At 37.9% G+C, this 16,622-nt stretch overlaps 1 protein-coding gene across 8 annotated transcripts in view; it reads left to right on the top strand.

The window, feature by feature from the left end:
• Positions 1-16,622, top strand: part of Rbms3 (RNA binding motif single stranded interacting protein 3) — a 662,520-nt gene that overhangs the window by 120,456 nt on the left and 525,442 nt on the right. For 5 of the 8 annotated variants that reach the window (XM_047530658.1, XM_047530657.1, XM_047530653.1 and 2 more), the window contains exon 2: positions 12,356-12,528. In XM_047530658.1, the coding sequence (XP_047386614.1) occupies positions 12,356-12,528 (173 nt within the window). The remainder of the gene's footprint in view (positions 1-12,355; positions 12,529-16,622) is intronic. The other 3 variants (XM_047530655.1, XM_047530660.1, XM_047530656.1) reach the window with 1 other exon arrangement.

Raw genomic sequence — 16,622 nt, 5'->3', positions numbered from 1 at the left:
TACTTTGGAATGTGTAAATGTATTACGACCCTATTTTTATTCCATGAAATATTTGCTTCAACTACCCTGGGGCACATATCACATAACTTGTTAAAAATTAGGAATACAATTAAAATGAAATAAATAGTGCCATTGTTTACCCACAAAATATTCTCGCAGAGTAATGAATTTTAAAACCTAATTATTTTTAATGTTAGAATCTACAAATTTAGTATTGTTTATTTTCTGTATAGAAACTCCTTTTAGTTAAGTGCATGGATATTTAGCATCTATAAACTTTTTCCACCGGCAGTGAGATATATCATTTTTATGATATGTTAACAATTTTTAGATATTTTCCTGGAATCTGTATATTTAAGAATGCCTTAGGTTGTGAGAATTGACATTTATCTTGTTATTAATTTATCTGAGGGCAGTTACTATTAGTGGTTGAAATTGAACTAACCAAACCTAAGATGACATTGAGAAAGGACACTTCTTGATTTATAATCTGTAGAGAATTTCAACATCAATAGACTTTTTACTTTGTAAGATTTGAAACCAGGAAAATCAGAGTCCAATTAGATCAGTCCAGGGAACAATATCCCTGTTACCTTAAAGAACATAGCAATATTGGTCTGATCATAATGAACATTGCAAAAATGTTTTAGGATTTATGTAACAGTTGGTAGCGAGTACCTATGGGCTGCTTCTGATGGGCCAGGTCTTATTTTTTATACACACTTACTTGACATCTTTATCTTCTGAGGCAGTTATTACTCCCATTTTCACATATAAAGAGACAGACTGAAGAGACGAGGTCCTTCTCCTTGCTGTCAGACAAGCACCTGAGCCCAGGGTGTGTCATCAGAACCTAAGTCCTTGATCACTGTGCAATGACAGTGACACTCCATTCTCTTTGAGCCTTCGGAGAGTTACAAACCCAGGACAAACACTCTTTATGTGCCAACCTCTGAAGCTCAATCACTTTTTTGAAATAAGATGAGTAATGAGTAATTTGTACAAGGAAAAAAATTGTCTATTATGGGAGATATTTCATTCTTTAGAGAAGAAAAAAATCAAATTACCTGGAGAACATGTGTCAGAAAGTGGATGTTTCCATGCTACTCTGAGAATTCCTCTAAGGTACAAGGTGCATTGACTTAGAACATACTGATAAAGAAGTCCTCTTAGATGATAATAATTATGAGAAATAGAAGTCTGAATGTGTAAATATCTAGTATGTTTCTGATTATAAAAATTGCAATAAATTTGTTAGCAATATAAAAGACTTAATATTTATTTTATGGTCTCATAGTTCCCATCTCATGGGCCAAAAGCATAATAAAGTTTAAAATGTGTTTATATAAAATTCTCCATGCAAGCGCTCCTTTTAATTTTTATAATGAAGCCATTACTTTTCATGTATTAATTGCTGTCACATTTTTTGATCTGTGCTCTACCATTGTCTTCTTGAGGAATTATTGTGTTTTATAGTCCAAATTTCTTAGATTTAGGACTTTAAAAGCTTAGGTTCTGTTTACATTTAATTTTGCTGCATCAATAAAATATGAATGAATTGGCTAATAAAACAACAAAACTATTTTATGTCATGGAATATAGGTTATTGTTTATGAATTTGCTGAATTGCCCTGCTAGCTCACTATAAGAAGGCATTCTCTCTCTTCTCTCTCTCCCTCCCTCCCTCTCTCTTTCTCTCTCCTTGCATTGGTCCTGTGTAAAGAGAAGTTGATAGAATGGTATGTTAGGTAGAATTGGCAGTGAGGGGTCCTCTTTGGGGATGTCCATGTGAGGTAAATGATGTAGTATTGAAACTGTGGAGTGATCCAGGCAGGAACTTTGTCCAACAAAAACGTGTTTTTTGTATCAACAGTGAATCTCTCTCTCTCTCTCTCTCTCTTTCTCTCTCTCTCTCTCTCTCTCTAATTTAACAATTTTACAATCCATTTGAAACTTTGGTTATTGGCTAAGAACAAACAAAATACAGCTTGTTCTTTCAACAGATTATAATATACTACCTGGAGATTTCTTTTTAAAATGCCCACTTTAGGTCAGGAGAAGTATCAGTAGAAAGAGGTTTCATATGCCAATATCTGGACCCACACCCTGGGGGTAGGTCTGGGTGGACTTAAATATGAACTCTACTTAAGGGAATACAATTGCACTTTATAAAAAGGAAGAAAGAAAGAGAGAGAGAGAGAGGGAGAAGGAGAGGGGGGGGGAGAGAGAGAGAGAGAGAGAGAGAGAGAGAGAGAGAGAGAGAGAGAGAGAGAGAAATCAAGCTATGAATTTAATAGCATCATGGAAACTGGGACCACTCTTTTTCTAGCCCATGTAGGTACTGCCTTTGAGTAGTATAGTGTGAGAGACAACCCCTTGTAACTATCAGAATAACCTATATCAGCACTGCTCAACAGAATTATAATGATGATGTTCTGTATTTTCATTTGGACATAGTAGTCAGTACACATGTATGTTTTTGAGCACTTGAAATAAGGTCAGTGCAACTAAGAAGCTCAGTTTTTAATTTAGTTTAATTAAAGTTAATTATATTTAAATTTGGAGAGTTGCATGTTACTATAATACTAGACTGAACATGTCTAGAGTAGATGCTGGAATTAGCTGGAGCAAAGACTACCAGCTTCAGGTTCTGGTTATGTGCTGAATAGTTGGACAATCTTGGAAAGTCATTTTACCTCTCTGAGTTTCAGTACTGTCTTTTATAACATGGTGATAACAAAGGAACTTGCCTCCACGAGTTCTGAGATCAGGAAATAAATATGTGAATATAATGCTGTTAGAACTGTCTAGCAATGCTATATGTGCTCAGTAAACATTAACCATTGCTATTCTCATTATTTCATAATCTATAGATTTTAATGGTACAGGAGATAAAAAGAGATGGAAATAAAATAGGGCTTAAGTAATAAAGGGAATTATCATGAATGGAATAGAATTGCAGATGATCCTAGATGAATGGATAGGGTTTTGACAAATAGGAAGTAATTACAGGGTGATCATACAGTCATATTTTTGCTTTTGGAAAATCTCAGATTACTTTTGGGTCCTGATAATTCAGGTCTCTTCTACCTTTGCTATAAGTTATGTATCAGTGTGTAAGATAAATTTTAGAGACACCCTAGAATCAAACCCAGGAGTAGAGCCCAGGCATTTTATGCTAGGAAAGAAAATAAAATGAGGTATTGATGCAGACGTGTCTGATGTGGTATGAAATGTAAACAGTGGGAAGTAGTTGAAAACAGGTTACATATAGACTGGGAAAGATTTGAGATGAAAAACTGGATAACGAAATTAAATTTGATGGGACATGTTTCTTAAATGATTACATTGCACCTGAGTCAACATATATTCACTTTCTTTTTTAATTAATTTTTGTTTGTTCTAATTAGTTGTACATGACAGTAGAATGCATTTATACATTTTGATAGATCATACATAAGTGGAGTGTAATTTCTCTGTTGTTGATTATACATATTGCAGGATCACATTGGTCATGCAGTCAGTCATATATGTACATGAGGTAATAATGTCTGTTCCACTCTACTATTCAAAAAAGTGAAATTCTCATTTAATTAGAAAAAGAAAACATTTGATGTATTTAAAAAACCTTATGCTATTTGGTGTGCTGGTTGGTTATTATTGACAGCTTCTTTTTTTAAAATATATGGTTGAAGACAAAATAGGCTATTTCTGTCACCTCTTTGCTATCAGTAACCAAATCAGTAATATGATTTGTTAATATGAAAATTAGTGAACCGAGTGGGAAAATGGCTCATTATATCTGGAGCCATGACTTTCACAACTGAAGAAGGAAACTCTGAAAGGATTCATTTACTTGTAATGAAGTATTATCTCAACCTATCTTGTGGTGGTTCTTTTTAAACTACATTTATTGATCTTCATTCTACTGAGCAGGGCATACAGAACAAAGTGAAGGGAATTAATTGTAGATGATATTACCAGTTGTAATTTCAGTGAAACAGAGAGAGCATTAAATTGTGAAATACAGGATATTATCTTAAAAACAAAATCGGGAAAAGAGGCAAAAGCAGAGGTTGTAGGGAAAAAACAACTAAAAAATTAGGCAGACGTATGTGGTACCAGACTGTGAGCCTTAATGGAGTTCTTTACTCTTTGAGGTATCCCCCTGAATCCATGAGTGCACTTAGACTCATGCACTAAGTGCACTGACCACCGGGTGTCCCAGAGACTGACCACCGGGTGTCCCAGAACCCCCACAAACAGGTGTGGTAACCTGTGCTGAGTTTCTGCTCTTTATTCAGTGGTTCTAGTGCATCATGAAAGCAGACATTTGGGTTGATCGCTGAGGTATTCCCTGGACAAACAGAGCAGATGTTGCACTCAGGGATTATGGTCACTTTCAGTATTTCTGGGTAATGCCCTGCATGTAACAATTATTAATCATAGTGTAGCTAATACTGTAATCTCCACCTGGGGAACCAGTCACATCTCATTTTTCCCACAAGGGATCAATCATTATCAATATGAAAGTCTTGAGCCACTTGGGTATTTTCAAAAGTATAGACATGACTACTTAAACTAAGGCTGTAAGTGCCTCAAATTTTGAAGTATACAATAATTTTGTGTGTTTTTCCTTAAAAGAGGGATTTGGAGAAAGACTAGATGTCATTGGCACTTGGAGGATTGGCAATCTTTGTAAAAGGCCATTGGCATCCTTTATAGTCAGCACTCTTCTCTAACTTATAATTTTACTAATGAAATTTGTTTATAGGTGCTTGAACCGAACAATAACTAGTTTGCTTGTGTTTCCAAATTCCATGAATTTTAAAATGTCATTTAATATCTAAACCTCTGAATGGAATTCAATGACTTTAAATTAAGCCTATTTGTAAATAGCACAGAGCAATGTGTGATTAAGCAATCTGCTGAGGTTTTTTGAGCTAATATTTAGAGCAAAAGCAAATCTCCTCCTATCAGCATTTTTAATAAAAACTAGGTAGCGATTTGTAAATACCTTGAAGCTAATTAGTCATTCCATCCAAAATGATCGTTTTATCACTGCCTTGGTACTATGCTTTTTGGTTGTTGATGAAAATGGCAAACCACTGTTCTAATGACATAATTTCATTTCAAATATACTGGCTCCCAAGCATTGAAAAAAATAAATAAAGGATTAGCTCTGACGGTACCCCCTTCAAGGTAACTACTCCAGCCAGAATGGAGGGAGTGATGTTCATTTTAAGGACTTGGTTCATGATGATGATGAAAAAAGTGATAATGATGATGGTGTTGATGAAAGAATGAAAAAGAATGTATTTTTGGAGTATGGGCTTTGACCTGGCCCTGTGCTAAATATTTCATATGCAATTTATATATTTTAACTTCACAACTGTTCTACGAAGTGAGATGATCATAATCCCGTTTTTACTCAGGACAAGAGGTTTAAGTACCTAGCTAGTGGCAGAGCTGAATTCACAGCGGGCAATCTGGAGTTCTTAAGCACCATGTTACGGCGGTTGACAGCAGCTATTACCTAGGCCAGTTGACAGAGGATGTTCAAATTATTGCCTTTTGTGAGGAGTTTCATCGTTTATTGCTCATTTCCATATCTGAGCTGTGGGTAGAAAGAGAAAAGTAGGGCAGGTTTTCACCAAACTCTATTATAAAAGGCATAATTGAAACAATTGTTTTCTATAGTCATATTCCAGATAATGGAGAGGCAATTGCCTAGCATAAAATTGCAAAGCCATAATGTATGTGGTTCATGAAACCATGGCTAAAACTGCATGGCTTGCCTTAAATATTAATTTGGCTGCATTTGTTATTGCTTGTATGGACAGTGCTCATGTTCTGCCCTCCTTTGAGGCTATTAAAGACACACCAGTGACTGGCACAGTTCTTGCTGTGTCCATTCTCTCATGTCGTGTTTGCATTTGAGGAGAGGTCTGCAGAAGCAAGGTTATGTGCAAATTACACCGTCTGGGAGAGGGATCCAATAGCCTGCAGCAGCATTATCCACTGAGCAATGGATTGCATGTGTACGTGCAGGTTAAATAATGTATGATTTAAGACAGGAATGTGGTTTGTATTCATTTTTGGATAGTAAAAGAGTTGGCATGTCAGTCCCATGGGAGACTTTATCCAGGGCTTTACCCTTGAGTGGATAAAAGAGTACAAATTCTATTGCACTGGAGATGAATAAAAACAAATTGGGGAGACCAGCAGCAGAACAGACTGCGGCGTGATGGAGTCCAAGGCTACTCCAAAACCACCAGACCAACTGCCTCCGGATCCTGCCAGCAACCAGATGCCGGCAAGAGAACCGACTGCAGTTTGGCATGAGGGCCCTGTGATTCCCAGCCAAGGGGAATTGCATGCAAAAATATTTAACATTCTCTTTGTAAAAGAGTTATGTTTTCAATCAGAGGGAGAAGTATGTCTCAGACCTAGTCTGCTACATATGAAATGTGGCATACTGACATCTTGGCTACAGAAGGCGGAGGTGTAGGGAGTGAATGCCACATGCCCTTGGAGATTAGAAGTTGATCTTTGGTTCTGTGGTGGGGTTTTTCAACGAAATGAGTTTTACTTTGTTTGTTGGGTACCACTAATCCAGAAGGGATACTATATTGACCTTTTAATAAAAAGGGTTGAGTATGTTTAAAATAGTGAATCTCAACTACAGGAGATTCCCCCTTCCTAGTCAGAGGGTATTTGGCAATATCTAAAGACATATTTGATTGTCACAAAACTTGAGGGGAGAGCCGTGCATCTGGCATCTAGTATGTAGAGGACAGGGAGGCTATTAAATATCCTATAAAGCACAAACAACTTCTTACAACACATAATTATCCTGTCTAAAAATTCAATAGGTCAAAGTTGATAACCCTTGGAAAAATTATCTGACTGGTGTACACATATTACAACCCTGCCTGAAGACAAGTGTTCATGGAATATAGTTTGACAGTATATAAAAGATGATTTTTGATGATTTTCTTCACACTTTTAACTTGCGTGCAACATTTGTTAGATTCACCAAATGCTTTTTGTTAAAACAAACAGAAAAAAAGTAACTCACATTCCTCTCCAATCTCTCTCTGAAATAGAGGAAAGAAATGATAACTAACGAACCTTCCTGTAAATGTACAGAGTCACACATTTTATAGCAGGTCCTTGCAATTCTCAAAATTGAAAAATGAGGCATATTAACAAAGCCCACAGAATGAATCAACTGTTTGAGATGATCTACAAGCCAGTTCATTTTCCTGTTCCTAAATAACAAACCATGCATCTTGACAAATGAACCTACTTGTTGGACATTACTTGAAAAACTCACAGCATACTTGGTTCTGATGGTGACTTCCCCTTCCAAATTAAATTTTAAGATGGACTTCATTTAAATTCTGATAGAGGGAAAAGGCTGGTTCACCTTCATTTTGATCGTCTGTTGTTTATCACCATCTTCTCCATCTCCTGCTCAGACCCGAATGCAGAACTTCTGCCAGTCTCATCCTCCAGAATTGTCTGTAGGAGAGTGTTTTTGTTTGCGGGTGCCATATCATTAAGAGGTGAAACTCTGTCATGTTTAGAGGGACTGCGTGGCATCTGGCATCAGCCTATGTTGGACTGGTCTCCAGTTGTGTGACCTTGACAAGGTCCTTCATTCTTTTTGTAGCTCAGTTTCCACATTTGCAAAAGGAGGCTAAGATCATTTGCCTCACTGGGCTTTTGTAAAGATAACATAGTGAATGCTTCGCAAGCACACAAAAATGTCACTTATAATTATTATTTTAAGAACAGCATTTTCCAAAATGGATGCCAAATCATTTTATTTAATTTCCTAATAAAGGACACTTACAGGGATACTGTGATTTGCAGCCCCAATGTGTGCTTAAGGACTTTTAATTCTTCTGTAATCCCTAACCCATCCTCTCCTGGTAGTGCCACCATGAATAACTATCTAAGAACAATCTGCATATCTGCACACCTGCCAAACATCTGAGGCTTCACCAGAAGTCCTCTGTCTCCTTCAATCAGAGTGTCATCCAAAGCCCCACTTCTGAAAATCTGCCATTTCTACAGCTTCTAACCATGCTGACGCGGCAAATTCATAGCAATCCCTTGCCCTGTTACAGCACAGCATTACAGTGTTCAGTAACCCCAGACTGTAAGTCCTCCCTACTCCTAAATAGGATTTATAGAGTGTGACTTTGAGCCATATAGCAAAGTCAATTTTATCTGAAGGAGAATATTTTTTTTTTTTACTAACATTTTAAAATCCCTTCCTCAGTAGCTCAAAATGATTTAAAAGCTAATCAATGATAAAATTCCAACTCCATCTGGAGACAAAGAATTGAAGAGGGATGCAGAACCACTCTAATCAGGAAAGTGGCTGCTGTGACCCATTAACCCCTAGAGATTATTGATGCTCTTTTTTTTTTTTTTTTTTTTTGAAGATGCTGTAGTTTGCTCATCTATCTTTGGCAGCCCACGCATACAAAATTGCTTTTACTCTTCACAAATTAATTCATTTAGGCCTGTGCATTTGTCAGGCATTCCGGGAGCCGCCTTCTACCCTCCTGTTGATTAAAGGATGTGTATTTTGAAAAGGGGTGGAGAGGAAGGAATTTATAATTCTTAAAACGAAAGAAGGAGTTGCAGTGCCGGCGGCTACCTGAATCACAGTGCATCCCCAGCAGATAAATGAAATATTAGAGATTAGGAAGAGTGCCTGTACTGGGTGTTAAATTGTGGATTGATTGACTCAATAACACAGAGAAAGCGACCTCTTTCAGCAGAATTTCTAGAACTTCAAAACCAGAATATGACACACACACACACAAAAATCATATTTCATTGTGAATCTTTTCCAAAAGTCTTCTGAATATACCCTTCCCCTATAACCTGAAACTTCCACCCTCATTTACCAAGTGCCTAACTCATGTCCACACACACAGTTTGCCTACTTGCCTGTCCTCATCTCAACTTTGATTTGCTTTTGACTGATTGGATTTTTTTTCCCCCACTGACTACGTTGGGCCTATCTGAGGGCACAGTTATTGTTTTAGGCATCATGCAATTTACTAAATGGTGTTCTGGTTATGGAAATGCTTGCAAAGAGCCCTGGGGGAAGAAAAAGAATTAAGTAAACACATATTGATCATGCTGTAGCTGCTGTTGTCTCCTCTGATCAGTGAAGGGCTCAGTCTGAACTGGTCCATCTGATCTGTGATACATAAAGCTGGAGACATTTTTCTGACTCCCTGGTGGTTTTAAAGGCTATGCAGTGGGAAAAACTGCTTTAAACAAAGTCTCATTTTAAAAGAATCCCTAGTACAGGAAAGAATTCAAAGAATTTGGAGGGAGGGGAGGTGAAAGTGGTAGCAAACAGCTTTAAAAATGTCCTGGGAATGTTAAGAGAACAAAAAGCACATAAGAAAAATAAAATATAAATGTCATGTAACTTATTGTGAGATAGATAGGAAGCCAGTTTAGCAAGCACATACTGAATGTCTACGGGGTACAGGACGTCTACAAAGGAAAAGCTAAACTGTTGAGGGGTGTCTAAGGACCAAAACAGAATTCCTTAGGTCACAAAGCAAGTCATAGTTTTTATGCCAACAAATAAACTTAAGCTTAACCGCAGATATTAAATTCCAAAAGGCAATGCATATATGCCATTTAATCCAAATAGAAAAAGAAAACATCCTCCTGTGTAATTCATCTTAAAATTCTACATTAAAATGTTGATATTAAATTAAGTGATTAAAGAAATTACTGAGAAAAATTTTCATTTCAGAGAAGGGAGATGGTGGCTCTAGGCTCTGCATTTGTTTTATTTGCTTTCTCACTTTCCCATTCCTTAATTCTTGGCTAGTTTCTGCTTGCATTGGGCAATTCTGTGCTATCCTCCCCAACCCCATGTTCCTCCAATGAATCACAGGCATGAACTTGGAAACATGAGGGAAGAGAGAGCAAAGAGAAGCTTGAAGACTTTTCAAAATGGATGACGTAGGCTCTGGACTAGAGAAAGAAAGGGAATTGAGAGATTTTGGTGCTGGGTTGTGTTCTCCCATTTAGGGTGAGGGAAGAGATGAAACCAACACTAAGTTTTCTTGCATGGAAGCTGTAACAATGACAGCGACACACACACACACACACACACACACACCCAAACACACACACACACAAATGGGGTAATTGTGATGAGTATGGGGTGGAGATTTGGGAAATGGGAGAATGGACGCAAAGAGCTGCACTCTGATATACTAAATCCAACAGGTATTATACTATAACCACTTGGAGATATGGACTGGGGCAAATGTGAAATCCTTGAAGACGTAAACAGAACATTATAGCAACAGCCAAAGCTGGATACTGCTAAAACTTGGTTACCTCTCTCTATAAGTACTTTACTTATTCAATTTTTATGGCACAAGATGTAGCCTAAAATTTTATTAAGCACCTACTGGTTTTCTAGGCGCTGTAGGTTAGGTGCTGTTCACTTGAGGGTTGACATATTCCCTGCCCTAGGGGAACATTCAAATTAGCACTAGAAACAGGCCTCAAATAAATGAACCAAAGCTACCTTGGAGAGACTAAATACACAGAAGGCTAAGAAGAAAGATCAGAGTGCTGTTGAGTGAGACAACTTGAATCAGAAGAAGGGATAAGAGGCAACTAAGTAGAACGGGGCAGAGTGGAAAGGGTGGGAGGTTGCGGGGCAGAGGGGTCTGGTCCAGGAAGTGACTGGAAAGGTGGGAAGGTAGTCAAAGAATCACACATGGCTTTCAGTACAGGCTGGTAAGTCCAGAGTGAACCTTGGATTCCTTAGGAAGCCACTGCCAGATCCTAAGTATGCAGCTTGCTATGCTCAGGGTCACATTCGGCTCCTTTTCCTGGTGTCTCACCACTCACCTGGACCAGCAGACCTGTCCAAGTGGGCATATCAATTGTGTTGTTTCCCAGTTCTGGTCAGAATGAGATTACAGAGGCACAAAGCACAGCTCTTCTTTGCTTCTCAAATTGCTTTCCCTCAAATTGTCATGCTATCCCTTAGCTTCCTTTCATGGCACAAGTGGTTATGTAGTTTGACATCATCTGAGGAAATACAGATGATGTATTGCAGTTGGGTCCCAAATCTGATAATTCCTCACCTCCCCACCCTGAGAGATGAGTTTTCAGGTCAGAGCCCAGCCATGTTTCCCCACTAGAATCTTGATGAACGTGCTCATGGTGTTTTTGACTAACGTTCTGGGCTATAAGTGAGAAAATCTGGGACAGTTATATAGTGTACAATCACTGGCAAGACAGATTCCAACCCAGAATATTAGCATTATTGTTATTTTTGCTAATATTTATTTTGCATTTGCTGATTTCCAGGAACCATTTGGTTTGCTTTAGCTCACTGAGTTTTTATAAAGACACTATGATATAAGAAGAGTAATATTCTTCATATTAATGAGATCACTGCATCTCAGAGAGGTTAAGCCACCATCCAAAGATCACATGGCTAATTAAGAGACACAGCAGGGACTCAACCCAGCCTGTCAGTATAATTTGAGAACTTTTAAGGATATGCCTGGATGAGAGAGAATTAAGCATAATGAGTAAATACGTTTACTAATTCTGGTGTGTATAATTATACATACCCTCACACTGTATATTTTGAGTTTCTGGGAGTCATCTGCTAATTTCTTTTTGACATAAAATGGTGAGATGGATTAAGACAGTGGTTCTCTAATGGTGGTGGGGGGAATCCCTGCATGCTGTCTGTCTTGCAGATGAGTGACATACAGCATGAAGAAGCAGTTTGGGAAGGGGGAAACAGCTCAGTGGATTCACTTGTTCAAACACTCATTCCTAGAATCACTATTCATGGAATGATTAGTATATATCAGGAGCTGTGCTGGACAGGAGTGATGAGGAAAACAATAGTAGTAAGTTTCTTGGAAGCAAAGGAAAGAACAGAAGAGTAAAGGCAAAGGAAAGGTGTGTGGCTCTTCAAGGTAAGCTAGGGAGACCTGAACTGTTTGCATCAGAGAGGGAGAGAACATGCTGTTCAACAGGTGTAAGGACAGTTAGTTGATCAGGGAGAGATTTGAAAGCCTTATGCTATTGCCAGGAGCACCTGGTAACTTCTTTTTGCCATTTATGGCTGTCTTATGCTGATCCACCAAAAGCCAATGATGTTCTCAGAAAGCATCTTAGAGCACTGCATGTAGTGTATGTGTGTGTGCATGTGTGTGGGCTGCAGAGGTTCAGAAGCGTGCCTTGCTTTCAAGTTCTGCTGCAGCCTGTGAACAGGTGTGCTGGCTTTTGCTGTTTCAGTAACAGCTTTTTCTGTTTGCAGCAGTCCTATGCACCAGCTCCCCACCCCATGGCTCCTCCCAGCCCCAGCACAAACAGCAGCAGCAACAACAGCAGCAGCAACAGCGGCGGGGAACAGTTAAGTAAAACCAACCTGTACATCCGAGGCCTTCCGCCAGGCACCACGGACCAGGACCTCATCAAGCTGTGCCAACCGTAAGTGTCCTCCTTGCTCTCTGTGCTCCCAGCTCCCACACCGCCTGTGTGGCAGCATTTGTGACTGCTCCCACATACCCATCCACTGGGGTGTCAGGGAGTAGGACTCTTCTGTACAGCCAGTTCATCTCAGGGAGTGGTTTTGTTGAATTGTGGTCATAGAGGTGGATATTCTTGAGCAGAAGGCACAGGAGTACTGAGTACTGGCAGATTCACACATGGGGACCCCAAGGACAAGGAGCAATAGCTCCTCAGTTGTGCTCTCAGCCCAAGTAGCTGGTGGGGTCGATGATGAATCTGGTGAGATAAGCCGTTCTTCTTGAGAAGAGTTAGTGAATGGATCTTATAAACTCACGAGTGTTGGATTGCAGGATGGTTGTCTCCCATGAGCCAAAGCTTTTCTGGCCAGGACTTGGTAAACCCAGGTTCTACCAGGTCAAGCCATTGGAGAACTATCAGGGTAATCCTCTGGTTTCTTTAAAAACATCTACTGCCCAGTCCAGAATCTATCTCCATCAAGGTCAAGAATCACACTCATGGAGTATTTTTACATTTGCTAGGAAGTATGGAAGTGATGAAATCTTTTTTTTTTTTCCAAAATGTGTTTATTAATCTGTTATCTACAAATACATTATTAGCCCTCTCATTTCTGTGTAGACATTAAACATATTTAAGTTTACCTTCCCCATGCAGTTAATAACAAATAATGAATTAAAAAATCATAGGCCTGCATTTTTAGATTGTTGCCCAGCTATTTTCAAAATCCTATTAGTGTAGATATTTGTCCTTTGTGCCTTTGCTAGTTATTTTTAAATCTGGCAAAACTATTACTCAATGGTTCTTTTTGTCTTTTGCAATGTTTTACAAGAAGACTGAGAAGATATTTGTGTTGTAAATTTTCCAACCTCTAAAAGATTGGAAGAGTACAACAACAGGCAACATTTATTTGCCTTTGTTCTGGATTTGACAATTGGGAGTTCATATCAAAACCACAGAAAGTGGCAGATAAACCAAAACACAAATATACAGCCATATAATCAGTTAACAATGCAGTAGGTGGATTTGTGTGAAGGCAGCCTGTTGCTGCTGACTGCTTTGATTTGTGAAAAAGGTAAGGTAGAACTGTGAAAGATAAATATTGGTTTTAAAGAAGCTGTTTTTAAAAAACTAAATGTTAAAGATGCTGAGTCTAAGGCATATGAATGCATGATAGATTTTGATCTACAACATATTGGTGTCAAGAGTTGGCAGGTAAATAACTCAAACTTTTTCTTATTGTTGGTAAAATCAAAACTATTTTGAAAGGCAAGGCCTTTGAAAATGTGAAAGATGGCAGGCTTTGTGAGAGACGTTTCAGATGAGGTATTCCCCTTAGTCAATGCTGATGTAAAGGGAATAGATATTATCCTTGATTTGTACTTGCATCTCATTCATAAAAAAATTTGTTGGTACTAAGGAAAAATTTATTTTCCCCGTTGTTCTACACCACTCATAGAGCTTGTTGAAACAAATTTCCAGGCCTAAGAAATTATGCTCCTTTAAGTCTGGAGTGGATTCCAAGAGAATACATTTTTATCAGGACTTCTGGTGTGGTTGATGCTGGTGGTCTCCTGAGAAGCACTGGTCTCTATAGTCAGAGAACCTCTGACTGTTTTCTGTTGCGCAAAGTCTTACTTCATTGATGAAGACATTTGAGGTGGAATCTTGGGTTTGAAAACCTGCTTAGCCATTTTGTAACCTTGAGACCAATCATTTCTTGGCTTTGAGGTCACAGTTTCCTCTTTAAGGGAATTTTGAGTGGATTGAGTTTTTTTGTTGTTGTTGTTCCCCTAGGATTTTTTTGTATTACCTGTCGTGTGCTCAAGCTACCTGATGAGTGTTTTAGGGGCAATTGTTAAATATTCAGGAATTTTGCAAGCCATTTGTTACATACTTGGTAGTTTGAAATGAGCCATGGTGGGAATGTCCGTGACACAGGAATCAGGAAAACCTACAGATCAGAACTGTTAAAAAAATTTGTATTTTATTGGATAGCTAGTTTACAAACATATCACTGTGTGTAGCATTATAACATAAATCTCTGTCAATACCCATTTCTGCAAAGAATCGGCAGATTTTTTTATATGAAAGTATTACCTAAGAAGCCTGTGTTGGTGGGAAAGAGATGTGGGAATACAGAACCATTGTTATTTAGGATATAAGCTTTTGTTACTATCTCTTAGATATGCATGAAAAATTTTAAGGAATGCTAGGTGAACAGAGGATAGTGGTTACTTAGTTGCTAACTAGAAAGATCTGGTCTATGTTAATGTAATTGTGAAAATGTTTGTGGGTTCTCCAGTTACTGAAGTGTTCTAGACCTGGTGTTTATTGCATAGATCATTTTTTCCTAGAAAATCTTGGAAAATCAATGTGATGGAGCAGCATAATACTTTGAGAATAGGAAGGGACTAAGCGGTTGGGCTTCCAGTCATTGTGTATGGCATTAATTGGGTCTATGGCTTTAGACAAATGACTTGTGCCCTCTTAACCTGGCTTTTCCCAAATATAAAAGAATGAATTTGAACTCAATAATCTTCTACTTTTTTCCTCCCACTCTAAGATTCTGATATATGATTGAGGGCTTCATTATTTAGCATGAAAACTCTCTGGATCACCTGTTGTATCTTCTCCAATCCCCTTTACAGTGTTGGCAGGTCCACACCTAAACCCACTCAACTGCATGAGTCTGATTTGATGGTTGATGTTGCTTTTAGTAAGAAACGAGTATAAGATAGTTGTAAAATTCTGTCCTTTCTTTTGCAGTGTTTGATTTCTTCACAGTGTTTATTACTATTTTACTTCAATCTTCTGAAGTTTAAAATCATTTTGCATTTCTGTTACTCATCCAACATTTCAAAATAATTTCACCCAAAAAGAAAATGTCAGATAGTATTTGTAGGTTTAAATGAACTTACCATCAGTATCCATTTTCAATGTTAATGCCTATGAAATTATAATTTCTTTTAGAGTTAATACTCCTTGTATTATAGAAAATGCAATATTTACTAATATTCACACTCATGAATAATAGAAAACAGATATGCAAAAAAAGTCATGGACATGTTGAATTTTCTGGTACTAGTATACAATATCCATATTAATGCTAATGAACAGAGAGAAAATGATATTAAAGAAAAAGATATTGCTTTGTTTATCAGAGTATAATACAGGGACAATTCCTTATTAAGAAAGGCTATTCACATTAATCATTAAAGCTCCTACATTCAGATTGCAAGTAAAATGAAAGAAAAGACAAAATTAAAAAATAACAGATATGAAGAATGATTTTACTTGGGATAATTTGTCTAGGTATACCTATGTTTTAAAGAAATATATAACATCATGTGTGTTGTAGGAAACAGCATGCTTAAAAACTTTGTAATATCTATCCTGAGAAAACTTTAGGAACTTTATTATGTTCTCAGTCAAGAAATCTTTACAGAGTACCTTTGACATGCATGTGTGAAGATTTGGTGGTGAGTAGATTTAGATGAAGGCCTTAACTTAGCAGAGTTTGTATTTTACTATGGAAAAACCATTAATTAAATAATCATGATTTGATATAAAATTGCAACTAGGCAAAAATCGAGACACATGTGATTACATGGTTTAAAGCATGGAATTAGACCTAGCATCTCTGAGGAAACCACAATCAACCTGAGATCAGAGGGACTAAGAGGTTAGCTAAGGAAGGGAAGAACATTCCAGGTAGAGGAAGCTTCAGCTGTGCAGAACTAATGACTGGAGGGAGTATGGCAAGGGCAAGGGGTTAGAGCAGGAGGTGGAGTACAGGACAGAATGGATTGGAGCATGACAAGGGACAAAATGATCTCTCTAGATTGTATTAGGAGCTGGGTTTTTTCCTGAGAGCAATGGAGGAAGCCAATGGTGGAAAAGCCATTGAACTGTCATAAAGAGGAAAATGGCATAATGAGAATTTTATTTCAAAAATATAACTACAGTTGCACAGTGAAGAAAATGGATCCCATGAAATCAAAGAAACAGAATAGATGTAGTTGAAAAGTGAGCTGGAAAGAAGAGTGATTTGTATT

Source organism: Sciurus carolinensis, chromosome 17, assembly GCF_902686445.1.
Source record: "Sciurus carolinensis chromosome 17, mSciCar1.2, whole genome shotgun sequence".
Lineage (NCBI taxonomy): Eukaryota > Metazoa > Chordata > Mammalia > Rodentia > Sciuridae > Sciurus > Sciurus carolinensis.
This window is presented reverse-complemented; position numbering and strand designations above follow the sequence as displayed.